Source organism: Vicugna pacos, chromosome 16 (genome assembly GCF_048564905.1).
Source record: "Vicugna pacos chromosome 16, VicPac4, whole genome shotgun sequence".
NCBI classification, from domain to species: Eukaryota; Metazoa; Chordata; class Mammalia; order Artiodactyla; family Camelidae; genus Vicugna; species Vicugna pacos.
Window position 1 is genome coordinate 31,827,490 of NC_133002.1, and position 26,413 is coordinate 31,853,902.

Consider the following 26,413-nt stretch of genomic DNA (forward strand, 5'->3'; position numbering starts at 1 on the left):
AGCCGAGAGGACCCTCCACCCCAGCAAAGACTTCCTTCCCCGCCCTTCCACGTGAAGCCAAGTTTCTAAAGGTCTTGGGTTGACAATGAAGACCTGCCCCCAGCCCACTCTAGGCCCAGACTGAGTATTCCTGAAGCCAGATTGTTTGCTGCTGTTTATTGTTTGAGATAAACCAAGAATCAGAAAAGAATGTAAACTTGTGTCTCTGGTGCCCATCTGTCACCGATTCTGCCTCATTTTTGGAAGGACCCTGGTATTCCAGGCCACATAGGGCCTCTCTGCCCTGGACCCCCGGGGCCTGTCATGTGGCCATTTCTGGGGCTGCTGTCCAGCTCCCTCTGAATGTGCTCCAGGGGAGGAATCTGACGCTGTTGGCTTTCTCTATTGGCCTCTCCACCCACTCTCTCCAGGGCCCTGTCACCTGTGGGATCCCGGAGGGGATGGAGCAGTGATGGCCTCAAGCACAAGCTCTCCCCTACATCCCTCTCTGGAGGAGGGTGCTACAGCAACCTCCTCTCCTCAAAATGAAGTCCTCTCTTCTTATTCCTCACTCTGACAGGGCTCTTTCCTGCTTTGAGGGTCCCCCTGGGTGTGCACTAGAGAACATGGGTAAACAAATCAGTAAGTCACTCCATCCAGGTTTGCCCCCAAAACAGCACAGACTCATGACTCCAGCTAACTTTATTACTGACCCCTAGTCAGGTCTCCCAAAGGGCTTCCCAGCCAGTCACTTCACATTCTCCTGCAGTCACCATCAAGCAGACTTCTTCCTTGGGAGGCCTTGTCATCACTCTAACCCTTGACAACTTCTGATACCTCTCTCCTGTCATCTGTGTTCCAGTTTCCATCCAAAGGCCTCAACCAGGAGCTCAAAGCATAGCCACCAGTTTGAAGGTGCCCTCAGGCTTGGCAGGAACCACATGGACAAAAGTCTTATAGAGCACAGCGCCCTTGGGCAGCCTGGTGACCAGATCTACAGCCTCCGAGTTGCTGGGACTGGGCACGTAGACCTCCTTAGTGTAGCGGACTACCCCCTCCTCCAGGGCATACAGGCACTTCTTCTTTCCCAGCCCCACCTGCAACACACAGACTCAGTCAGCTGGACAGCCAGGTGGTCATCCCGAGGCTTCAGGACAGACTTTTCACAAGGATTCAGGCCTAAGGCTAGAGAGGAGGATTCAAAAAGCTCCATTTCAGGCTTCATTTCTCAGTGCTTAGTAGTTACTCCATGACAAAGGCAGGACAAGACAATTCCAACAGTCAATCGTGGTGGTTACTCAGTTCCTTAGGACTGATACCTGGACTCGTGTCTGTGCAGCTAGTCAGAGGCCACAGTGGTCACATCCCCCAACCAGGCCCTGGAAAATGCCTCTAATCACTGCCCTTGACAGCTTGCTTCACTTAGGCTTAACACAATACTAGTTTGATACACATTTTCATCTATATGGTGATCTATAAAGTTTAGGCTCAAAGCTATATGGATAATGCATATGCTAATTAAATAATAATAATATCAGTTAATAATTATGTAATACTCACTGTGTGTAACCACTTTTCCAAGCCCTATTATATACATTAACTCATTTAATTCTTATCTTGTAAAGTAGGTACTATTTCTAACCTTGTTTTTCATAATAACTAAATATGAGCAAAGAGATTAAATAATTATGTATCGTATATGTAGTTTTTTAACCATCCATATTTTAGCTTTTTTCTTTTAGAACTTGAGATTGGATGTGTGCACCCAGGCAGCCCAGCATTATTCAATATTTCTCTGATTAAAAGAACAGACTGGTTCAAATCCCAGCACTACTACTTCCTGTAGGGTGATCTGGGCAAGTTAATTTACATCACTATGTCTCAGTTTTTTCATCTGCAAAATGGGGATAAATATTAACTATTCTATGGGATCACCCTGAGGATGAGATGAGTTAACAATCATAAAGAGCTTAGAACACTGCCCAGGTCAAAACATGTTAACTTTTTAAATTATTGTTATCATTATTTTATTAAGTCCCAAGAGTTAACAGAGCCACACAGTAAATGTCTCAAGTTCTAAAAAAAAATAAAGCTACTACATATACAATCAATTCACACAGAAATCAGCATTTAAAAAATAATTATAGGTTACTATCAGTCTTTCTGTGCCTACTAAAATGCCAAGAAAATAGTAAGAAAGGAGAAGGAAACTGATTACAGAGGAAACAAAACTAATATTTAAATTAACGTAATAATTAAATTAACGTAATGTAATATTTAAAGTAATGTAATGTAATTAAAAAAAAAGAATATATAGTATAGGCCTGTGTTAAAGACCCTTCCTACCTCAGAAAGTAATACCAACTTACTGAAACTGAAATCCCTGCTTGGTACGGACCCAATTTCTGATTCACACACCAAATTCTATTTTATTAAACTTAAGCTGTCTTTCAGCCATCTAAGAATAACTCTATGTAAAGGAGGAATTCTTAAAAATAAAAGAAAGTGAATAAATTGAAAAGGTTAAAAAAATATCTTAAATCACTAGAAATCTCCTCTTCTAAGAACTGGAGGTTAGAAAAGACACCCAAGAGAACCAGGCTAATGTTATTACCAAGGCAAAAAAGTGATTTGGTAGTCAGGCAGACCTGGTTCAAATCCCAGCTCTGTCACTTGCCCCGTCAACCCGCACCCCATTCCCCACCTTTCTAAGTTTCTGGCATCTTACCTGTAAACAAGAGATGATATCTACCTACCCTAGGGATGGAGGTATGGATGAATGGAGATAATGTAGGCCCAGGAATCAACATGACACTTGGCATTTAATAAGCACTCAATTTAAATGCAACTGTTAAAATTACTGTGCTTAGGAGCATGGAGAGCTCATTTTAGAGAAGAAAAAGTGAGGCAGGAGGGTACAGAGCAACTCACATGAGCACCTGGGTGCCAGCGGAAGTGGCGCTGTGTTGCAAGGATGTTGCCAGCATGAACGTAGTGACCTAGAAGAAAAGTCCACAAGTGCACTAGCTAACTCTGGGCCCCCAAGATGAGGCAGGCACAGCAAACTGCTAAGAAAACATGGCAGCCCTCGCTTTCCTAGCCCAAATGCTGTACACCACCCTCTAGGCCTGCCCCTGGATAAGACCAACTCCCAAAAGTCTGACATAAGCAGCTCCCTGTCCCCTACCTGGCAGCCCCCTCTCCAGTCGCATGGCCAAGCTTCCCACTTATCTGCTCTTCCTCAGGCCCCCCACCCCACCTCAGTTCTAATCTGCCTCTTTAATCAGGAGCCAAATGTTCTGGTAAGCAAAATGGAGAGTACAGGGCTGGGCCCTTGCGTGTTTTTCCTGCTCTTCATAGGAACACCAGGGGTAGCAGGGTAGGTGCTAACTGGGAAGTGGAAACCAAGCCACACTCTCACCCTCCATTTTCTTGACGCCAAAACGTTTGCCTGGTGACTTTCCACCCAGGTTCTTGGAGCTGCCACCTGTCTTCTTGGATGCATATCTGACAGCAAGAGCTGCAGCCTGAGGGGGGTTCAGCAGGGCTGTAACTGCAGAGAGAACAGAAATGTTGTTCAAACAGGGAGGCTCCCAATCAGACTCTCTTTCTGTCTCAATGGGCCATCTGCTAAGCTGAGAGGTGGCAGTGGGTAGTGGCAGGGGAGGTGAGGAAGATATGTGAGCAGAAATGCCACTTGACTGTGTGGGCTTTAAGGGAGTGTCTGAAGTCCTTGGCCTTCTCCCATGACAAGGGACAAGTCCTTCCTTGTATTGTCCAGGGTGTAAGCATTGCATGAAATGTGCATGTGTGTGTGTGTGGCTTTGGGTGGGTAGGGGGTTAGGAGACAGGGGAGGGAATAACATATTAATGGAAAAAAATAAACACCATGTGCCCTAGGTCCTGACACATCCAGTCCTAATGAGGAGAAACAAATACCACAGAAACAGAAGCCCGCAAGCAAGAGGACACCACAGAGCTGCCTGTTTCAGCCTCACTCACCATCATGCCCTTAAGGCTCCATGCACTGTGGAGGGGCCAGACCACAGAGCCCAGCACAGGACACCCAGGGAGAGGCGCCTGCTTTGACCTCACCCGCCACTTTCTCAGCCATCCATCCATCCATCCATGGCACACCAGACACTTGTAAACAAAAAGGGCAGCCTTTCTGAGGGAGGCTACCACAGGCTCCTGTCCATTTCAGAAGGCTGGGCCCTTTCTTCATTCGGCAAGCCCACCAAGTACAAGTCCAACCAAGAAGGCTGACACCCTGCCCTTGTTAATCTGATGTCTCCATTTTCATTCCAAAGTGGTCAATGGCATTTATTTTAAAAAGGAAAGGGAACTAAAATTCATACTAACCAGGATGGAAGCCTTGTGCCCCACGTAAAGCCGAGGAATGGCAGTCCCTGCCCTCAGGTCTGCAGATACAGCTATGCTTAGTCAGGGTGATGCCAGGATCTTTAGAGCCTTTGTGGGTCCCTGGAGCCCGTAAATTCAGATTTCCTAAAACCTAGGTTTCTGAAATTTTAATGAGAACACAGACTAGCTGGGGCAAAGGATCAAAGATAAGGACTTAGAGCACAGCACCAGGATCTACCTACCTTTAAACACCTATTTATTCGTTCATTCACTTTCTTACTAAGGTCAGGAACTAGACTTGCTTTATCTACCTTATCTCATTCACAAACCTTTGCCCTTCACCCTATTTACCATCCTCCTCCTTAAACAATGCTCAAAGGAAATGCAGTTGCTCAAGCAGAAATCAAGGAATCACTGCTGATTCCTTCCCTTTGCTCACCTCACATATCTAGTTCACCAGCAAGTCCTGTGGATTCTAACTCCAAAATGGATCTCAAATCCACCCAGTTCCCTCCAAGTTCACTGACAGTACTAACATCTCGGCTAAATCATCTCTCATCAGAGCTACTATTAAAGCTTCCCATCTGGTTTCCTCATTTCCACTGCTATTCCCTTTAAATTCACATAAAAACAAGTTTACTTCTCAAGATGTAAAACTGGGTCAAGTCACTCTCTTGCCTCTCTTACAAAGCCAGGCCTCCTGTCATCCTTTAGGTCTTAACTTACATGTTACCTCCTCAGAGGGCTCCCCTGACCACTCACCTTAAAAAAGAGAAACAGACACATTTTTTCCTTTCTTTCACAGTACTTGTAACAATTTACAACTATTTTATTTATGTGCTTATTTACTGACTTATCCATTAGAAAGGACTAGCCTTGGGGGAGAGACTACGTCTTTTATTTTCTCTGCTGAAATCCTCAGCACCTACCACTGTGTCTGGCACAAAGACAGACCTCAGTCTGTTGAACGGACGGATTCGTTTTTTGGGCTCCAATGAGCCTGCGGTAATAACTCATGTTTACAGATGAAGGAACCCAAACAAAGCCAGACAGGGCAAGCGGGGAACTGAAGTCACCAACCGCCAAGGGAGCTGTACTTGCAAGCCAGGCAGGGATGGTCACCTGACCCTCGCCCCAGATGTCATGTGATCGGCGACTGCCGCCCCTCAAGCCTCTTGGGCCCCGCACCATCCCCCAACCCTCCCGCCCCCAGGGTCCCCCGCGGGGAACGGCCTCCATCCCCCGGCTCCTGGCAAGGTCTCCATCCCGCCTCCACCCCTCGCCCCGCGACGGCGACAGCGTCCCGCTACCAGCTGTCCGCGTCCTCAGCGTCAGCGCCGCCAACGCCATGCTTGCCGTACGCGCGCTTTCGGGCTCAGAAACCTTCCGTTTCCGCTACGGGAAGATCTACTTCCGGGTCCTACGTGGCGGTTGAAAGAGTGGCGCGAGAAGTTGCTGGTGAGTACAGCCTGGCCTGCGGGCAAGCCGGCAGGCGGGCGAGGTAGGACCTACCTCTTGAGCTTTGCTCCGTAGCGGCTTCGTGGCCGGGGCGTCCGGGGCCTCTGCTGCGGCGTGTGGACGAGCTGCCTGCCCTGATGCCGGCTGGAAAGGCGTGGAATATGCCTGGCAGGGGCCGGCTTGTCCGATCTCCGTATTCTGCCAGTCAGCAGAGGCCCGGACGGGGACAGGGGTGAGGTCCCTCTCTAGTCGTTAAGCTTACGTTACTGAACTCTTGCTGATTGCTAGGTACTGTACAGAGTGCTGTTGATGCATTAAATTTTTTTTAAACTCTTATAACCTTGTAGTTATTTTTATTATCCCAAATTTACTGAAAATGAAAGCGAGGCCCCCAGGAGTTACATGGCTCATCCCGGGTCACACAGTGTTAGTGAATATTTGTTCAAAGAGTGACTCTTGTGCACGACCCAGCAACATGTCCTCACAAAAATTTGGACATGGTGTTCATGCAGCATTATTCATAGTCGCCAAAAAATGGAAGCAAGCCGAATGTCCACCAAGTGATGAATGGATAAACAAAATGTATTATATGCATACATTGGAGTATTATTCAGCCATTGAAAACAATGAAGTGCTGACACGTGCTATAACATAAATGAACCTTGAAAACATGCTAAGTAAAAGAAGTCTTTCACAAAAGAGCACATGCTATATGAGTCCATTTATATGAAATATCCAGAATAGGCAGATCCACAGAGACTGAAGATTTATGGTTGCCAGGGGCTGGTGGGGGAAGGGAAATGGATTGACTGCCTAATGGCTGTGGCATTTCTTTTTGGGGTGATGAGAATGTTCTGGAATTAGATGGTAGTGATGGTTATCCAACCTTGCAAATATACTGAAACATACTGAACTGTACACTTTAAAAGGGTGAATTTTATAGGATGCAAATTCTATCTCAATTTTTAATGACTCGGTATTTCCATTTTAAATGCAGAGATCAACAAAGGGGTGATGTGGAATCTCGCTTCTACTCCATTAAGACTTTTTAATAGTAGCATCCACTTTGTTTATACCTCACCTTGACCTAGAAAGGATTTGAGGAGGTTCCTGTTAGACTACAGACAAAGCTGTTCTGAGTTCCAGGCTGACCTTGCTGGGACCATGCCCTATTTCTCTGTTTCTCCATTTCTCTGTGTATCATATTTATTTCCATAAAGCTTGGCTGTAGAACACATCTAGTGGACTGAATTCAATGCTACAGTCTGTGTCTTATCTTTTCCTTTTAGGGAATTATTCGGATAGCATTTTTGATGGCTCTAAAGAAGTCATCACTCTCACTGGAATCCAGTGAGAGTGACTCTGAGGAGTTGCCAACATTTGCCTTCCTGAAGAAGGAACCATCTTCAGCAAAGAGGAGAGGGCCTCAGAAAGAGGAGGAGATTGTAGTGGTTGACATCTCAGATTCTGAGGCCTCCTGTCCTCCATCACCAAAATGGAAAGATCCACCACCTGTCCCAGACACAGCTGAAACTGTCTCACAAACAGAGCCAGTCAGGGTGCTAAGCAGTGGAAGTGATGAGGAGGAGGAATTTATTCCCCTGGCTGAGAGACTTACTTGTAGATTTTTGACCCACAAGCAGCTGAGCCCTGAGGACTCCAGCTCCCCAGCTAAAAGTGTTTTGGCTCATCAGACTAATGAAGGAGCATCACGTGACTGGCAAAACCAGCCCTTTCCAAGGATCCCTCATATTCCCCCCCATGACACCTTAGCAAGGCATGCATCCAAGTGCAAGGACCCTATGCTAGACCATCCATGCCATCAGCTTCCAGCCTGCCCAACTACCTGCTGTGTCCAGAGCAACAGCTTGACAGTAACCCAAACAAATGCTGAGGTACCCCCGCCTCAGAAGAGAACCAAGCATAATCAGAAGGTCCAGAAGAGAGACTCCCAGAGATGCCAGCAGCGGGGACTAGCAAGACAGAAGGAAAGCACCCTGAGGCAACAGGAAAGGAAGAAGGCAGCAGCCCTGGTCAACAGGCTGAAAGCTCAGAGGCCAGAGGAATGCTTAAAGCACATCGTTGTGCTGCTGGATCCAGGTCCTCCAGGCATCCTTCTTTGCCCTGTGCTGTGTGAACTGCTTCCTGGGCCCCACTGACAACCCCTTTCCCCTCTGTTGCAGTGCTCTTACAGATGGAAGGTGGGGGCCAGCTCCTCTGTGCACTGCAGTCCATGGAGTGCTCCTGTGTGATTGAGGCGCAGGCTGTGCCTCGCAGCATCTCCTGGAGGAGAAGGGCTGGGCCCGCTGAGGTAGGGCTTTTCTGGCTGCTGTCTCTCCTCCTCCTGAGAGTCACAGAATAAATATGCTTTTATTCTAAGGGATATATATCAGTCAGGGCCCCAGCAGGAAAGCAGATGGCACACTCAGGATTTAATAAAGGGACTGTTTTCCAAGGCAGGAGTGGGACACAAGGAAACCGCAAGGGACAGCGCAGTACCTCAAGGTAATAATGGTGTTAACTCACTTTCTCCTCCTCGGGGACTGTTGCCATTTCAGATTGGTTAGTTCCCTGTTGTGCCAGGCTGTCCTGTGCATTGTAGGACATTTAGCCGTGTCCCTGGCCTCCACACCCTAGATTTCAGTAGTCCACCTCCGAGTGGACTCCAGATATTGTCAGACATCCCTTGTGGTGGGGAAAGATCGCCCCTGTTTCTCTCACAGTTATCCTATAAGGAAGGAATTCTCATCCCCACATCACAGGGGGGAAAATGAGAAGTTGGAAAGCCTTGTTAAGGATCACAGCTGAGTGGTGGCGGGGGTGGGCGGGGACTATAACCCAGAGCTCTTCCCACTTGTGCTTTGCTATATTGTGGGTCTTGGCTTTCTCTTATTATAGGGACCTAATCAGAAAACTGCACTCTGTAATACCGTACTGCTGTAGTATTGTGGACCGCAAGGCGGCCCTGGCTCTGTCTGATTACACCCTAGTATGGCAAAGAGGTGCTCTCACAGGCTGAAGTTTCCCTAGTGGTTCTTTTCTTTGTCACACAAAACCTGTGTATTTGCATGGGCCGCTCAGCTCATACTTAGCATCTACCCTCAAAGCCCAAGTTACTTATTTGTTCCAGATCTTTTGGAAGAGTTTCCTTCTCTCTGTCTCCCTATTCAAAATGCATAGAAATACTGGCAGTTATTTCTCAGTCCATTTCAACTCACTAATGTTCCTTTCTTATTCACTGCTTCTTGAGATGCAGTACACCAAGGTTGAACAGTTGAGGACTGGGAGGGACAGGATCATGGATCACTGTTTCTTGTAACTGTGACTTCATTTCAGAAGAAAAAGGGTAATGCAAAATGGACTAGGCTGATGGGGATGTGTTCATTCACCCAAAAGGCCTGGGTCTCTCTCACAGGTGCTGAGCACCTGCTGACCTGCCTCCCTCTGCTGGGTTCCGTGTCCTTTGACAGGATGGAGAGGAGGACTGGGTGGAGGAGCCAATGATCCTGGTGTTGCTCTTGGCAGAGGCATTTGTACCTATGATCTACAATTTCAAACAGGTGGGCAGAGCCAGAGGGGTTGGTGCCAAGGCATGGGACAGAGGGATGACTCTAGGGAGCAGGCATTCATGCAGTTTCTGCCCATTTATACAGAGAACTCTGGGCAGCACCGAGGAAGGGAAGGAAACGCTTCAGAGCTTTGTAACTGACATCACGGCAAGGACAGCTGGGAAAGCTGTGTCACTGGTGGTTGTGGATCAGGAGAACTGTTTCAGGTTTGGATTTGTCCTTGAGACTTGGCGTTAAAAGGGGCAGCTCTTGGGCCAACAGGGGTGAATTTGTTTATCCCAGATCTAGGTCCCTCTGCAAACTAGTGTCCCTGACCAGCCCTGTGGGACTCTCTACTCTAAGCTTTGCATACCTCTTCTGCCTGAGCTCAGCCTGGAGGTGTCACTCTTTGATTTCCTCCCATGCTCCAGTGCTCCGAATCCCCCGAGGAGAAGGAAACAGGGAGTGGCCAACAGAGGACAGGCCAAGGAGAAGAGGAAGGAGAGACAACTAGAGGCCAACACAGCGGCCAGGGTGACCAGGGTAGACATAGAAGAGGTAAGAACTTCTGTTGCCTGAGTCAGCGTGGGTGCCCACTCTCATCTAACCCAATTTGCTGTTGATAAAGAGTAAAATGCCTGCTGGACACTACTTTATGCCTTGGCACTAAGAAGGGGCCAAACAGGGAGCCAAGGGGCTGGGGTGCAGCTTCACTGAACAGGGAGAGGAGAGCAGTTTCAAATTAGTCTCTCTGCGCCCTTCCAGTCCATCCTGCTTTTGGGTTTCTAGGCACTGGTGGATCTGCAGCTACACACAGAAGCCCAGGCTCGAATTGTGCAGAGCTGGAAAGAGCTGGCCGACTTTGCATGCACGTTCACAAAGGCTGTGGCTGAAGCACCCTTCAAGTGAGTGCCCCATCAAGTCCTGGCTCCGTCGCTGGGCCCTGTCCTTTACAGTGGTTCTGGTACCCAAAGATATCCCTTTCCTCTGAACTCTGCTGCTAGTCTGTGGTCACTCAAGCTAGAAGCAGAAGGAGCTGACCTAACCCTGGGCATTCTTGGAAAGAGCCTTCAAGTCTAGTCCCCTTAAAATGTTCTCCTTTACTTTATGTGTAAGTTTGTGTCCTGCAAGGTGGTACTGGGTCACCAGTGGGCCAAGTTACCAGGATTCACTGTAGATCAGGTCACAATGTAATAAGCCCTTGTCAAACACAATTCTAGCCTAGCTAGCTCAAGGACTGTTCATAGCCAGAATTTAAAATTAATGAGACCTCAGAGACAATCCAGTCCAAGTCCCTCATTTTATACCTGAGGGAACCGAGGCCTGGAGAGACCAACTTGTCAAAGTTCCTAGCAAATTAGAACCAGAACCAGACTCCAAATTGCCTGATACTCAGTCCCTTGTGCCTACCCTGTGCACACGGCCTCTCTGATCAATACAACCCTATCTCAATATAAGCAAGGGTCTCATAGTTCTCTGGTACCTTCTCTTTTAATGAAAAGGAATAGATGTTTTAAGAGGAATCATCAACTGGCACTGCTTGGGAACAGTGAGCGTTTAACTAGGCCAGATAGACCATTGTGCCCACCTCTTCCGAGGTCCGTGGAGGAACTGTTAGTTAAGGGGACAGGTGCAGCAGAGTAACGAGTGACTCGTAGCTCCTCAACTATGCTGTTTTCAGAAAGCTCCGAGATCAAACTAGTTTCTCCTTCTGCCTGGAGAGTGACTGGGCTGGAGGGGCAAAGGTGGACCGCTGTGGCAGGGGGCTCGCGCTGGTCTGGAAGAGACAGATTCAGCAGCTGAACCGAGTCAGCCTGGAAATGGCCAGTGCTGTTGTGGACGCCTATCCCTCCCCGCAGCTCCTGATCCAGGTATGCTGTTCCAGGCGTCACTGTCTAGTGCATTGTGGCCTTAGTGGGGTGCCAGTTTCCAGGACCACACCAGTGAGGGCCCAAGAATACCTTGTACGTCACCAGTGTGGGTCTACTGAGATCAGAGTCAACACTGACCAGGGAGGGAGGATGGGTTCTTACCCCCCAGCCCTTATTCATGAGGAATGGCTGTGTATGGTGTGGTATTAACAGGTCATTTACCATTTTCAGGCTTATAAGCGGTGTATTTCCGAGCAAGAACGCCAGAATTTGCTCGCAGGCATACAGGTGCGCCGTGGAGAAGGTGTGACAGCCACCTCCCGCCGTATTGGGCCAGAGCTGTCCAGGCGCATCTACCTTCAGATGACAGCTTTGCAGCCAGATCTCTCTTTAGACACTGCAGACTGATGCCAGCCCTCAGGGATAAGGATGAAAAGCTGGAGATTTCCACCTCCCCCACCTGGAAGCATGACTGCAACGCAGGGACTGAAAACGTCACCCGCAGCACAGGCCTGGGTCCTGCCTAGAGCAGGCTTTCGTGGGTGTCGCTATTTGCAATTATCTCCGTACCTGTCGACGTAGGGGTGAAGGCTGAGGTGCTTGCATTTGTGCTCACGGGCATTTAACATTCCTCTCCTAGCTGCCACGCAGAACCCCCTACCCCAGCCAGCCCTCAGAACACAAAGGAACAAAGACAGACCACTCAGACACGTATTTAATAATGGGAGAAATCCAAAAGAACCTCAGCATCAAATCTCGAGGTCATGAGTGAACTGCCCTCAGTGGGCTGCTCGACAGGGCTGAGTGGGCCCCAGCCTTCCCCCACCCACTGAAGCTGCCTCCCCCCAGCCAGGGAACGGGGTCTGGTCACTGTGCTGACTGCTGTATGCTCTTAATCTCATTTTATGTACTATGTGTTTAGTTTCAGTGAAGCATATACGCCAATGGCTCTGGAGCTTGGAGGAAGACTAAAGGAATGTGTAGTGATTCTGAGTGAGGTGTGGGCCTGCGCGGCAGAGCTGTCCTTGAGGGAGAACAAGTCCTCTCTTCCACTGTCAGGACAGTTGTGTGTCAGTCCTATCCAAATGGGCCACTAGTGCTGAAAAGCTGGATCCCGTCCTGACTGAACATGGCAGGTTCTTGCTCTCCCTGGGGAGAGGCAAAGAGCTCGCAATCTGGAGTTTTCTAAGAATGAGCACCATGACGTGGCCATTTCTGATCCCTCCGTCCAGCTGTTGTGAAAAGAGGCAAAGGAGGCCACAGAGCAAGAAAATGCTTAACCTGGCAGGCGAGAACAGTTCCCCCCTTATTTGTGCTAGTCCTTAATGCGCCACTTTTAAACTCCACGATGCTACTTGTTTCCCTTCGTTGTACACATGTAGTGATGTCTACAGTCAAAACAGTTCTACACCTCATTCTCTATGAAGCTTGAGTTTCCAGGTTGCTCTGAGGTATTTAATCACACCAGTTACTTAACAGAGCTGTCACAGACAGTGTGGCTTTGCAAGGGTCCACCTTGTTTACTGGCAGTCAGGGAGTTCATGCTCTCAAACTGACGCCAGGAGCCGGACCATCCCCATTTTATAGAAACCACGTAAGCTGCGGCAGGACTTCACAGGAGCTGCCCAAGACCCTCGTAGCTATGAGATTTGTTTGTGAGTCATAAATCTGTTTCCCAGGAAAGAGTCTATACTCCAGCCAAGAGATACTCAATTTTAGTGTAAGTTTTGTTTTCTCAGGACATTATAATGGAGGCAAAATGATGGAAAGGAAAGGAAGGACACCAGGGTGGAAATCCAGTTCTGCCTCAAACTGAGAGACTGCAGGCAAGTCATGGAAGGCCTCAGTTTCCCCATCTACAAGTGTTATATTGGACTGGATGGTCTTGAAGTCCCTTTCACAGCCTGAGATTTTGTATGATCATTTAAAATACCTGAAATGTCTGAGGTCCTTAAAAATAGGTATGTCCCTCCCCCCAAATTTAGGCTAGATTTGCTGACTATAGTGTTCCCCCTAGTCCCCAATAACACACTGCCTCCTGACCTGCCCTGGCTCCCCAGGGAGGAATGAAAGAAAGGGTCTGTGACATACAAAAGTATAAATGGAGTGACAGCTGACCTTTAGTAGAAATGAGTCTTGCCTTTACACAGCTTTGTATAACAACTAGAAAAGGCTGTTTCTCCCTCTCCCCACCTCAAGCCTATTCTTTTAAGCATGCAGGTTACTGTCCCCACCTCTTATTTCTCCCTATTCAACCAGGGAACCCTGACTGAGGAACAAGGAGGTCTTACAAAGAGGAGGTCTAAAGTACCAAATGGCAGCCATTTGATGATGGCAGGTAGGTCTGACGCTAAAAACAGGTTGTGTCCAGCAGAACCCAATTCCATAGGAATCCAAGCTCCAAGGCTGGGAGGCAGCAGGTGATGAGGACAAGCTCACTGCTGAGAATCGGTCTGCAGGACCCACTGGAGGATGTCATGGCTGCGCAGGCCCCGGACCGCATTGTCATAGATGGTGTTCACGCTGGTGCAGAGGGGCTGCTGCTGCAGCTCTGTCACCCGACAAGCAACCAGCCCGCCAGCTGCACACAGCAGCAGCAGCAGCAGCAGCTTCAGCACAGCCCAGGACCGGGTGTGTTTCCGGGGGGGCGGCTTACGGGGCCGAGAGCCGGACTTGGATTCTGGAGGGATAAAGTCATGGGAGAGAAAAGGTCCAGTCAGTCTGAGGAGACCCACACTCTACCAATCAATGCTTGTCTCCTCAGTGCAGATCCACTTACACCCCTGTTCTGCTGAAAACTCCCCAGGCCCTGAGAAGAAAACGGTTTTAAGAACGTCTGAGCTCTTAAAAATGTTGCTATGCAGAGACTAAAACACAAACTCCTTCTCCCTTGGATCTCGAGGAGTAGATTCAAAACTGGACTCATTCTGCCTCACGTAGCACATAGTCCCGAGGGTCCTAAGTTCTCCTTCATAACACGGCGATGATCTGGGCCCCTCGGGATCAAGGGAGGGGCTCACCAGGAAGCATCTAGCATGGATAGAGCGTCTCCCATTTGGGGGAACAGGTTTGAAATGTATTAATACTGTTAATGTCATTATTATTATATAAGATGCATATAAAAAGAAAGCCTGGAAAACGGTGCACCATATTGGTAACAACGGCTGCTGCTGGGAATGGGGGGGTTGCAGGCGATCGCCATTTCCTGATATATACAGAAATTCTTTGCAATTAACAAATGTATGTATAATTAGAAAAAAAATTGACTTGGGGACTTTTACGCAACATTTTAAAAAACTTGACTGAGCAACCACAGGCCAAGAACTACATGATTCTGTCAAGTAGCTTTTTTCACTTAATCCTATCACTACCCTATAAGGAGGTATGATCCTCATTTACACAGAGGAAACAAAAAGGTGTGAGGGGGTGACTTGCTCAAGGCCAGTGGGGGTGAGCAGGGACAGGCACAGGCCTCCACTCCCTACAGAGCTTCCCTGCTCAAGCACCTCTCCCTCAGGGGTCCCTTTTGGCCCAGAGGATACATGGTCCTCCCTCATCCGTGGATCCACACCACTACACAAATCCAACAGGACATATTCAGGTAAAACACTAGTGGGTATTTTTTATACAGCATGGTTCCCTGAACACAGATTAAATGATTCCCCTGGTGCTCACCAAAGAGAGTGACCCGGTCCAACTCGTAAAGAAAATCTTAGGCAGTGCAGGCGGTACTGAGATGGCACCACACACTCAAAGCCCAGTACACCTCACGGGTGACGTCAGGGACTTTTTCTTTCTTTCTTTTTTTTAATGGAGAGACTGGGGATTGAACCCAGGACTTCCTGCATGCTAGGCACGCACTCTACCAGAGCTATACCCTCCCCACCTGACATCAGGGACTCTTAAGAGTAATGTGAACATACGCAGTTTTCACCATTCTGGGTGACTTCAGACTATAACCCTTACAAAAAGGGCAACACCCTGTTCTGGGAATGTTCTAAGCCACATTTGACCCAAACATCTGCACATAAGCATGTGACACTGGGGAAACAAACCAGCCAGGGCACTTGGAGGGTCCCCTGCTCCCTGCAAGCAGACCCTCCAAGTTGCTCCCAGGCCTTAGAGTATACTGCATCTGACAAGGTTTACAAGCTCATTCTCTCACTCACTCATCTATCCTGAAAACACAAGCAAGTCCCCCCACTGCACCCCTGCTGGAACCCTGCAACTGAGAGGAAAACGTACTCGGGGCCTGGTTTGTTTCCTTCTTAGGTTTCTTCTCCTGCTCCCGCTTGGCTGCTTTGAGGGCGTCGTACTCCTTTCTCCGGCGCTCCTTCTCTTCCGCCTTCTCCCGCTTCCGCAGCTCCCGCTCCTGAGCCTCCTTAGCTCGCTGCTTGGCCTCCCACTTCTTCTCGGCCTCTACGAGAAAGGAGATCCAAAAGTGGCTTCTCCCACAGACCTCCAGCTTGCTTTCCCAAGTGATTAAAAGTGTGGATTCAGGCTCTTTCCCTTATGCCGTGGCTCACATAAGGTGTATTAGAAGGCAGTCTCAGGGAAGTAAGCCCTCCCTAAAATACAATAAGCTGCTCTCAGGGTTTATCCAATGGATCCTTATTAAGGGGTTCCTAGCCACAAGCAGCAGAGATTACGGGGATGTAACTAGCAGGGAATAAGAAAGGCGGAGGTGATGAATCTGGTGCTCCTTTACAATTAGGTACTGATTCAGAAGACACAGCCATTGACAGCCTTGCACAACGCCAACTATTAAGAGAAGAAACAATGGAGGTGTTGATTCCTGTCTTCGCAAGCTTCAGAAAGGAACGTGGCATGGGGAGGGCTAGCAGGAAGAAAACTGAGCACTCAGTTCGGGGTTAGAGAGGATGGAAATGTTCTCCTGAAAAAGCGAGACTAACACTTTGTCAGAGGGTGCTCTCTCGACTCCAACTTGGGAGCCTATGTCACACTCAGATTTACTTCACAGCCCAAGTATGTTTACACAGTAGCCAACTTACAAATTACTGGGTTCCAAAAATGCATTTCCAAATTAGTTATCTGGAAGGCTGAAGTACATTTTTCCAAAGCCAGAATGCCACAAATGGTGGTTACATGTCCTTTTAGGGCTCAAAAGCCTCTTTGAACTATCCCGTAGCTGAAAAGTAGCACTCTTAGTACTGTAGCTTTCCACTGCTTCTCTATAGACAAACAAGCTCCAAGTTCCAGCTGGGCAACGAGAATGCCAAGAACACACTCCATGCAGCCTCGAGACGACACGTGCCGTCCAGAAGCAAAAGCAGCAGCGGTCAGAGTAAACATGGGCGGTACAGCAGCCACGTGTGTACAGGGATGGTCATGAGGTTCCGATCTCAGGGTCCGCCTGTGATCAGTACTGTGTATGTCCCTCCAAGTACAGGATTCCTCCAGTAGGCAGGCTCAGAAGTCAGCCAGCTAGCCGTCATAGCGCTGTGTGCCAGGCCTTGTTCTAAGTGCCTGAGATACAGCAGTGAAAAAAAGTCAGGCTGCAGTGCCTAAATCGTCTGCCTTCTCGAGGAGGAGACAAACAATAAAGTGAACAAAGAAAGACAGTGATGTGAGCCATTGAGGAAATAACTGAGGATATGACAGTGACAGATGCAGTGGCCATTCTAGTCTGGGTGGTTGTGAAAGGGTTAAGGTTAACCTAAGGCAACACATGAGCAGAGACAGGAGGGACTACACGAAGCCGAAGCCGGAAGCCAGGGAAAGGAAACCAAGCAAAACCCCTAAGATGAGACTGTGCTTGGTGTGTTCAGGCTTGTGTGGCTCAAGTCGACTGCATCCTCTCACTGGTGTGTAGAGTGAGGCCAGAGAAGCCAACAGGTGTGTGCCACAGTGGCCTTGTCAGCCATGTGACTGAGTTTGAATTTCATTCTAAGTTCAGTCGGAAGCCATGAGAGGGTTTTAAGCAAATGGCAGCAGAACTGACTTATGTTTTAAAAAGACCTCCCTGGCTGTTGTGTGGAAAATGGCTTTGTGGAGAGGGCACAGGTGTGGAGCCAGGATATTGTGCTAGGAGGTCCTGTGGCAGTCCATGAGGTGGTGGCCCTGAGGAGCCACTGCGGACAGGTGGGATGGGAGAAAATCAGAAGAAAGGAATCGTGGACAGCTTTCCAATTTCAGGACTGAGTAACCAAAGGGATGGTGATTTCTCATTACTGGGGAACACAGGGAGATGCTAAAGAGAACCCAGCTTAGCCATGTTTAATTTGAGATACTTACTAACCCTCCCAGCAGGCAGAAAGACAAGCAGTTGACTCTGACCGCAGGGCCAGTGAGGAAGCCAGGCCTGGAGAGAGATCTGTCAAAGATGATGTCGTCTCTTACCACACTGTTCCCCACTGCTCAGCAAGGCTCCTCTGCTGGCTCCGAGCTCCAGAAGCTGACAGCCAGTTGGCTGGGATAAGGACCCGGCAGAGACCAGAAAAGGGATGGCTACCTACCTCGGTCTATTTCCAGCCGCCGCTGCCTCTCTCGCTCCTGATCCACCTGCACGGCCTTCATGTGCTGTAACACCTGCAAAGGGAGAGGAGGGCGCTAGACTCAAAGAGTCATTTTCCCCTGGGGGAGTCTCAAAAAGAGACTGCTTTTTTCAGAAGCCCAGATCGCCAGAGGCCCTGGAAGCAGGGCGGAGCTAATGGAGTCTATCTTTGTATCTTCACTGTTCCAACCTTAGCTGGTTAAGAGTCATATGCACCCGGTTCAGGGCTGTCAGGAAAGAAGTCTGTGAAACACAATGCCAACTGGAACCTGCAAGAGTCCTGCCATTTACAATCACTTCATGTAAGTCCCCCAGCAACCTTCTGTGATGAGCAGGGACAGCACTTATTCTGAACACTTCCCTGACCTTCCCCTCCTCTGGATGCCTCAGCCCCCACCCCCTCCGGGGGAGTTTTCTTATCCATCTCAGTCCTAGACTGTGTGTTCCCTCGGGGTAGGGACTACTGCCATTATAGCTCTGTAGAGGAGCACTGGGCTTAGCTAATTACAAGTACTCAATACAGATGTGATGAACAATGGACTGGATTCCCATTTTAAAAATAAGAAAACTGAGGCTCTGATGTCACAGCTAGAGAGCAGCACAGCTGAGAGGGCAGGTCTCCTGAGTTCTTAGGCCAAAGCTCGTCCCTCTTATTTCTAGGGCACAGCGGCAGAACTCCAAGAGAAAGGCATTACGTGTGCTTAATAAACACTGTTGCTTTTTTACCTTATCTTCTTGACTGCATTAGTAAGATAAGAAAACCTTAAGTATTCTAAATTAAGACAGCAAGTTGTCTTAACTGTCTCTTTCACTGCTGTACTAGACAACCTGCAGGACAGACGTATATTCAAATGCAATTATTTTACTTTGTGGAAACTTCAGATATGCATACATCTATCATATGAGGGCCCAGGAGTAGGCCTACAAAAGCTGCTCCCTCCGAGAGCCTGGTTTGAAGCCACAAGGAACCATGTCCTGAGTAACCCAGGACCTGCACTTGCTGGCACCGCTCCAAAGGGGTTAAGGTAACTAACAAATGGCAGCTCAACAAGGAGCTGCAGGATCTGGAGGAAGGCCCAGCGTGGTGGAGAGGCAGCACAAGTTCCAAGTCCCTGCCTCATGCTGATCTCTGAATTTTAAATAAGCACCAACCATTCAGTTGATTTTAGCGGGTAAAAGCTGGCTAAATGAAGAGCTGGAACATTTAAGAGCCGCCCTTTTAGCTTGGATACAATACATCAGGAGCTAAGTTTTCTGAAAACACAGCAAATTCAGAAATGGGAGTGGCTCCTCTAGATGAGCTGTGAGCCTCTGGCGGGGAGACCTTGTCTACCTATCCCAGTCCACAGCATGTAGTAGGCACTGCTGAACTAACAAATTTATTTTTAAAAGGTGCTAAGGTGTTTTATTATGCACCAAGCTGATCAGTTACTATGCATCCACATGGTCAGGGCTGGTGAGATGTGAACTAACTCCTGGAGACAAGTGACCTCATTCTGACTGGCCCATGCCACTCCCACACGTACTTCAAGGTGCGGCAGGAGACAGCGCTGGGCAGCAGTGCCGGGAGCGTGGCTTACCCAGCACTTTCACAATGCACTCTGCTCCCTGGAGCTTTGCCTGGAAGGTATATATGAACGCCAAAGACCTTTGCACTCAATAAAAGTTATTTTTGTAAGTCAAACACGAATATCAGCAACTTCACATGGTTCAATATACGATTGGTTGAATGAACAAGGGCTAGTTGAAGGTGCTGTGCACTAAGGTCTCTCACGTCAGAAGCAGGGGAGTCATACACCTCCCAGGGTTACGAGGATTATGAGATGAAACATGCAGAGCAAGTGCGACAGAGGAAGAGTCCGTGGTAGCTACTGTCAGTCTTCAGAACAGACATTATTCTGAAAGCACCAAGTTTTCCAAACAAGGTTTCACTGATCACTTGTACAGTTCTAGCCTTGGGCAAACTGTCGTCTTGGCTTCTTGGATGCACTGACCTTGTGCTGGGTTTCTGGTAACAGTGGATGTTACAGATGTTGAGATTATCTAAGCAGCCCTGAGCTAATGATGGGCACTGTGCCCATCTCTCAAAACCTCTAACCATAGTCATTTGTTCCCTTCAGCTTTAGAACAGATTGCTGCTGCTTTGGCTGAGTGCCAGATGACTTATTTGGCTTTGTTTAGGGGTGTTGTGAACCAAAAAGACTTAACTTTAAATGCTAGAAACGATTCTTAAGAAACAGTGTAAAGCATCTTCAATGTTACTGGTGATGTTTGCTTTCCAGGCTGCCAGTTAGTTGCTTCCTCCAGATGACGTGACTAAAACCAAATGCCAGATCTGTCCAGGATATGTCTGCTTACAGGTATAAACTTAACAAATATTAACACCTTCATTATCAAAATTCCTACAATAACCATGACGAAGAAAGGCCACAGCCCCCAACCCTCTTGTTCCATACAGACAACTGTCAACAGTGCAATGTTGGATCACGCAAGGTCCTGGTTTCTTAAGCAGGGTACTTAAGCAAGTACCACAGTAGAAGAGACAACAGTATTATTCTATTACTTGTAAAGTAAACAGAAACAAAAGTGCCTTTGCTTGACAGGCTCAGAGATTTGTGCCTCAATCATCACACAGTTGCAGATGCCCTAGGAGGGAAAACCAAGAGGCGGCAGAGGCAAGCACCAGGGGACTGTGTGAAGGAGCCACCTGCTTACCTTGTTGGCACACTGCTTACACTGCTTCTCATCCAAGCAATCCCCTGCCACCTTGGCCAGGACAGGATCCAGGGGGTTATCCTTCAGGTCCAGCCACTTCAGGCTCTAAAGAGATGGGGCGGAGAGGCTGGTAAGCCCAAGTGCAAGTAAAGAGCCCTTCAAAGTGGAACCAAATGAGCAGGAAGAAAGCCTCTTTGTGTTCCAGCTGCAGGGAAAGCCATCTGAGGGCGTGATAACAGGTGACATTTCTGGCAGCCTTTCTCACAGCCACGCTCTCTCATTCCCCAAGCCCTCTGCCACACCTGGCCATGAAACATTGGTTCAGTCGTTACCTTGAGCTGAGCGAAGCTGACAGGCAGGGTGACCAGCCTGTTGTTGAGGAGGTCCAGGTGCTGAAGGTTGACCAGTCGGCCAAAGTCCGCTGGCAGCTGCCGCAGCTTGTTCTTACTCAGGTCCAGCTTCACCAGGTGCGTGAGGCTGCAGAAGTCCGCCTAGGACCCAAAGAGAGAAGACCTAAGCCTTGGGCTCACACACTGTGATGTAAGCGTCCAGAAGCCCCCAAGTCAGAGAGCACCTCTGAGCAAAACCCGACTCTACCTTTTACCAGCTATTCCACCTCAAATAAAAATAGGGATGTGCAGCCTCGCTCCTGGTAAGTGGTGAGATGTGTATGCAAAAGGGCATAGCTTGAACTAGGCAGAGAGAAGGTGTGGTTTCCTTCTCCCTCAGACCTATCCTCCATGCTGCCCTCGGAGTGACTCCGTCCTCCCACAGCACCCTACATTCACCTTCCGTGGAAGCTGTCAAAACATGGTGCTACCATCCACTTTCCCCAAAAGATCAAGCGCCCTTTGAGTTCCCAGTGCTATTCTTCCTTTATTTTTTGCAGCACCTATGATATGGTAGTCCCGCAAAACTCAAGTAGTGCTCTTTGACTGACTGGGCCCATCCCACCTATATCCTGGCTCTTCTTCAGCACAGTTCAAAACATCCCTTTTGTCATTAAGCTTTGCTCAGCACCCATCTGCAGTGATGCTCCAACCTCAGCTAATGAAGCGCTATGTGTGTTCTCTGGGAACCTGTAGATCTGCACTGCAGAGGAAGGCAAGACAATTGAACACACTCAGACTGAAAAGTGCACTTAGGGGTACCCAGTGACAATCTGACAAAGTGTATAGCAGGGGTCAGGGTCAATCTGCAAGGAACTGCTACCCGTCTTGAACTGGAGACAAAATACTTCCTGGAAAAAGTGGGATCTCAGATGCTTTTTTCCAAGAAATGGAAAGTGGTTCTTTTGTTTTTGCTTTTTTGTTTTGTTTTTCAGGGGGGGAGGTAATTAGGTGTATTTATTTTTTTAGTGGTGGTGCTAGGATTGAACCCAAGACCTCATGCATGCTAGGCATGCACTCTACCACTGAGCTATACCTTCTCCCCCTACAAATGGTTCTTGATGAGCTGCAGGAAGATGCTATAAACATCTTCTGAGGCTCAGAAGAATGTTGAGACAGAAATGAACTAATGAGCCAATGAAGAAACCGCCAACTTCTGAGATTTGATCCCTGAGCCAGAGCCCAACAGAGTATGGCAAGGAGTGATGAGGCCAGACTAACGGATGGAAAAGGCAACAAGGACAACAAACTTAGGCCTGACAGTGAAGGAGCACTGCCACGGAGAGACCAGCCATTGCCCAGAGAGGCTGAGGGACTGAATGATTCTTGTGTTATCACAGCTGAAGCAAAGGAGAACTGGGAGAAGTCGCAAAAGAAAAATCAAAAGGACTAGATCAGACATGCTAAACAAAACGTATCTTAAGTAATTCAAGTACTGGGAGGATAATGATACGGTAGTCCCGCAAAACCATGCTTTTTCCTATACTCCATCAGAAGATGCACAAGGAGGCTGTTCAGAAACAGCTTTCTCTCTGGAATACACAGCAACTTAAAAAATGGTCTTTAGCCTCCTCTATTGCAATAGTAGGGAGATAAATTATTTTTCAAAGGAATAAAATAGGCAGAAAAAAAGATGAGACCAATAAGTGTCTAAGCCAGCATCCTGCTGATTTTAGTTTTCTGGGGCCTGGCTTTCCCAATGTTCTAAAGAATGAGGCCTTTCTTCCCCTCCCACTAAGACAAACCACCTCCCTCTAACCCCAACTCACTCTAATCTAGTGGTGGCCTGCCTGCAGGTCTATCCTGAAATTATGCCTTTGACACAACTCCCCCAAACAGGAAAGGGAAGCATTGTGGCTCTAGAAGGAATTGTGCTTGCTTGCCAGTCTTACCGGTAGAGTTGTCAGTTTATTGCAGGACAGATCCAGGATGGTGGCCTTTGGGAGGGCAGCCTAGGAAAGGGAATGGGAACAAAATGTCAGATCAACACATGGAATGATTCAGTAACATCTGCGTTTGGAGAAAGCTCTCACAATTAGAAAAGGCCTTAAAAAAAAAAGCTCTAAAGTATAATATTCCTGGAGACAGGAAAGAAAAAATGAGCCAGTCAACCACGACCCAGAGAAGAATGCAAGGAGTAGAGATTTGGCTGTGGAACATTCAAGAAAGGAAAACAGATTCTTAGGAATTCTCCATAGCACATTTAAGTTCTCTCTAGCATCACTCCTTATTAGGTTTCAGGGCAGGGACTGTGTCTGATATGGCTTTGTGATTTCCATAGTCCCCATTCAGTGCCTTCTAGGCACTCAATATATCCGTTGGCTGATTCATGACTGAATGAATGAGTAAATGAGTGAATGCAGAGTGAACACAAGACCCTCATAGCCCACCTCTACTTCCCCATGGGATTTGGGCTGGAGAGGCTCAGCAAGACTGACCCTTCTGTCTCCCGGGGCAATGCTGACCAGATGCCTAGAGAAATGTTTTCAAACAGCAGTCCTAGGGCCTGGCTGAAACATGGTTGGCCATCTTCCTGGGGTGGGGAAGAAGGCAAATATTCAGTTAAGGACACTGGACCAACTTGCACTTTCCAACGGTTAGAAAGTCCCCAAAATTAAGTTTGACCACCTAAAAAAGTTTGAGGTTTTACAGTGGGAAGAACACTGGTCATAGCTACATGCCTCAGCATTTGCCTGCCAAGTATTCTACATTACAATCTTATCTAATCCTCCCAACAACCCTGTGAGATGGTCAATCATCACTATTTTGTAAGTGAAGAAATCTAGACATAAAGGTTAACCAGCCAGCCAGGGGCACCCAATTCATAAATCAGCAATGGAGCTGGTTTATGAATTGGGAATCCTGTTCGAACCTCCATGCTACACAGCCAAGAAGGGAAGACTGGGCCAAGTGCCAAAGGCAAATGTAATTCGTTAAAGGCAGTGAGGGAAGTGCAGGTTATCCAAAGTGAGGCTACTGTGGGGGGTGCGGGACCAGGTGGGCAAAGCAGGGATTTAGGGTCTAACTCCACTTTGGCAACATACTGCTAATGTCCCTGGGGCCTCAGGCCTGTATCCCGGTTGCGGGTGTGGGAGTAGGTGGATGGAGGGATAGGTGCAGGATTCACGCCTGTTTCACAGTTAGGGAGAGACTTTGCCAATCAAGCAGTGAGATTTCACATTCTTCAAGGAAGAACGCCTCAGGGCTGGGGCAGTGAGATTCCTACATTGCTTCCTGGGATTGCTGGCTTCCTAGAAAAGCCAGGTTCTGGGCCACACCCAGGTCTACCTGGAGGCCTTCTTGGACAGTCATTCATTCATTTCTTCATTCATTCTCCGAATACACAGTAACTGCTCCGTGGGGGCCTACTTTGGGTCCTGCACAGAGCTGAGCGCGGTGAAAGCCCTTGAAATGAGGGCAGATCACGCCTGACCCGTAAAAAGCCCATGGCCGGACAAGCAGCTCCTCCCCATCTTCTGGAACTGCGCCAAAGTGACACGTGTACTTCCCAGAAAGAACACTGGGGCCGGACGCGGCCTCTCCGAGGGCTTAGTCCCATTCCCCCGACCTTGTTTTAAGTTATGGGAACTGAGGCAAGGAAAAGGAGGAGACCCACGCAGGGGCCAGCGCCAACCGCGGGTGGGCGCCTGGGCCTCGCGGGACTATACTGACCAGCTCCTTGACTGGGACCTCATTCAGGTCGCTGAGGCTCAGGTCTAGCTCATTGCCGTCCAGCTTGTCGCGGAGGTTCCCGCCCTTGCTACCGGCCTTGGTCATGGTGACGCCGGCCGAACGGGTCCCGGCTCCGGGGCTCCGACTGGCAGGAGAAGGGCTGAGAAGCCGCTCGTCGGCTCGGCGAACTCGCACTCAACCGACAACGCTTGCGTCCTCTGCCGCCGCAAATGCGAGACCACCGCTACCCGTCCGCCCACCGGCTGTACTCTGAGCTCCGCGCCCCACTCCCACCGGTGCCGCCGCGACGACGACCACTTCCGTGTCCACGTCACCTTCCGCGGCCACTGAGACGAGCCGGGCCAGAGGGGCCCGAGCGTGTGCGGGGGCGCCCCCTGGCGCCCAGGACAGCGCACTGCTGTTGTCTTCACTGCCAGGGGCGTGGGGTTCCGGCTCTGAGTTCCGGTATCCCGCGGAGCAGCCGCATTCCCCCGTGAAGCAGCCGCGTTCCCCCGTGACCGCGAAGGCAGCTGTCGCTGGCACACCAAGAGGCGAAAAGACTAGGGGCCAGAAGACCAGAACTCGCATCCAAAACTGACCTTATTTGATCTCCCATTCCCCTGGATTAGGAGCAGAAACTGGGTGCCCTTCAAAATTGCTCTCCGTCCTCTGTTTAACAATCCTCAAATCATCAGCCGGAAAACTGCCTCTCTCTCTTATCTCCTCTGTCCCAGCCTTTATTCAGGCGACCATCAGCTCGCGCCTGGATTACTACTTTTAGTCTGTCTTCTATCCACCTTCACCCAGCTGCCCAGATGATCTTTCTAAAAATCTAGCCAACACTCCCTTCTGCTTAAAACCCTTCAAACCTCTGGCTACCTATAGGATATGAACCACTCTTTCTTGTAGACAAAGTCCCGCGTGCTCCTGCAGCGTCCTGACAAGCCCTGGCCTGTGTAGACTTCCAGAAGATGGCCTCCACACCTTTCCCTCTCCAGGAGGCCCTGCCATCCCCACTCACCTTCTCTGCCTAGCTAATTCCTAGTCCTTGAGGAAACCTTTGCTGAGGTTTATGGAAACCTAAGGAATCACCACACTTTTATCTGTGGACACATGAGAAACATAATAATGGTACCTGGCTGGTAGTTCAGAGAGGATTGAATGAGTAAGACACATAAAGAGCTCACAGCAATGTCTGACACTTAGTAAGTTCCCAATAAATACTAGCTATCACTCATAATCCATCTTGTGTCATACTTACCTTTATGTGTCTTTCCTACACTCTGGACTGTGATGGCCGAGATTTTATCTTTGTATCCCCAGTGTCTGATGCAGGGTAGTTGCTCATTCAGGGGTCTGCTGAACGAATGAAACACTTTACCCAATCTAAGTCTCAGTTTGCTTATCTTTGAAATGGGGATATTAAAGATTATCTCGGAGGGGAACTCTGAAGACCAAATGAAGTCAGTGCAGTGGCCTAACTCATTTAACAAATCACTGTGTGCACCCCTTCCCATCCCCAGCAAGGCGCTGTGCCCTGTGCTCCTGGGAAATAGACAAGAGCAATCAAGTATCGATATGTTAGCACTTCGCAATCTCTAAAGCCCTTGAGCATCCATTCTCTTATTTTGATAATGTACAGGAAGAGACTGTGAGGCACATTGTTATTGTCATCTATCTTTTATGAAGGAAGAAACTCAGGGAGAAGTCATTTGACCTCAGTCATGTAGCTGGTTGAGGGGAAGACCCCAATTTTTTATTGCAAATCCTGTTTCTTTTTACTACACCCTATTTTCCCTACCCTCCACCCCACCCTGAGCATACACAAGCAATTATTAAAGAAGGTAGAGATAATAAGGGCCCTAACAAATACAGATAAAATCTATGTGTGTATATTTGAATGTG

At 48.6% G+C, this 26,413-nt stretch overlaps 3 protein-coding genes across 5 annotated transcripts; 1 reads left to right on the forward strand and 2 right to left on the reverse strand.

Moving 5' to 3' along the window:
• Positions 1–663: 663 nt before the first annotated feature.
• Positions 664–5,732, reverse strand: MRPL27 (mitochondrial ribosomal protein L27). The gene is made up of 4 exons (XM_006218455.4): positions 5,652–5,732; positions 3,401–3,532; positions 2,911–2,978; positions 664–1,076 (listed from the first exon to the last, which is right to left on the reverse strand). Exons 1-4 carry the CDS (start codon positions 5,689–5,691, stop codon positions 870–872), a joined length of 447 nt encoding a protein of 148 aa, XP_006218517.1. The 5' UTR covers positions 5,692–5,732; the 3' UTR covers positions 664–869.
• Positions 5,733–5,764: 32 nt separating this feature from the next.
• On the forward strand, positions 5,765–11,916 carry EME1 (essential meiotic structure-specific endonuclease 1). 3 transcript variants are annotated; one of them, XR_012059531.1, is made up of 9 exons: positions 5,765–5,799; positions 7,089–7,899; positions 7,983–8,110; positions 9,270–9,359; positions 9,453–9,574; positions 9,779–9,905; positions 10,137–10,252; positions 11,006–11,218; positions 11,450–11,585. XR_012059531.1 is itself a non-coding variant. In XM_006218454.4 (9 exons), the coding sequence occupies exons 2-9, from the start codon at positions 7,113–7,115 to the stop codon at positions 11,624–11,626; spliced, it is 1,737 nt and encodes a 578-aa protein (XP_006218516.2). In that variant the 5' UTR covers positions 5,765–5,799; positions 7,089–7,112; the 3' UTR covers positions 11,627–11,916. The 3 variants fall into 3 exon arrangements, 2 of the variants coding, with proteins under 2 accessions (XP_006218516.2, XP_072794737.1); XM_006218454.4 differs by having other exon boundaries at positions 11,029–11,218; positions 11,450–11,916; XM_072938636.1 differs by lacking the exon at positions 5,765–5,799 and adding an exon at positions 5,831–6,087 and having other exon boundaries at positions 11,029–11,218; positions 11,450–11,916.
• Positions 11,916–24,865, reverse strand: LRRC59 (leucine rich repeat containing 59). Its single transcript, XM_006218453.4, has 7 exons — positions 24,509–24,865; positions 22,729–22,788; positions 20,780–20,938; positions 20,448–20,552; positions 17,695–17,767; positions 15,464–15,637; positions 11,916–13,898 (listed from the first exon to the last, which is right to left on the reverse strand). Exons 1-7 carry the CDS (start codon positions 24,611–24,613, stop codon positions 13,654–13,656), a joined length of 921 nt encoding a protein of 306 aa, XP_006218515.1. The 5' UTR covers positions 24,614–24,865; the 3' UTR covers positions 11,916–13,653.
• Between the last annotated feature and the right edge of the window lie 1,548 nt (positions 24,866–26,413).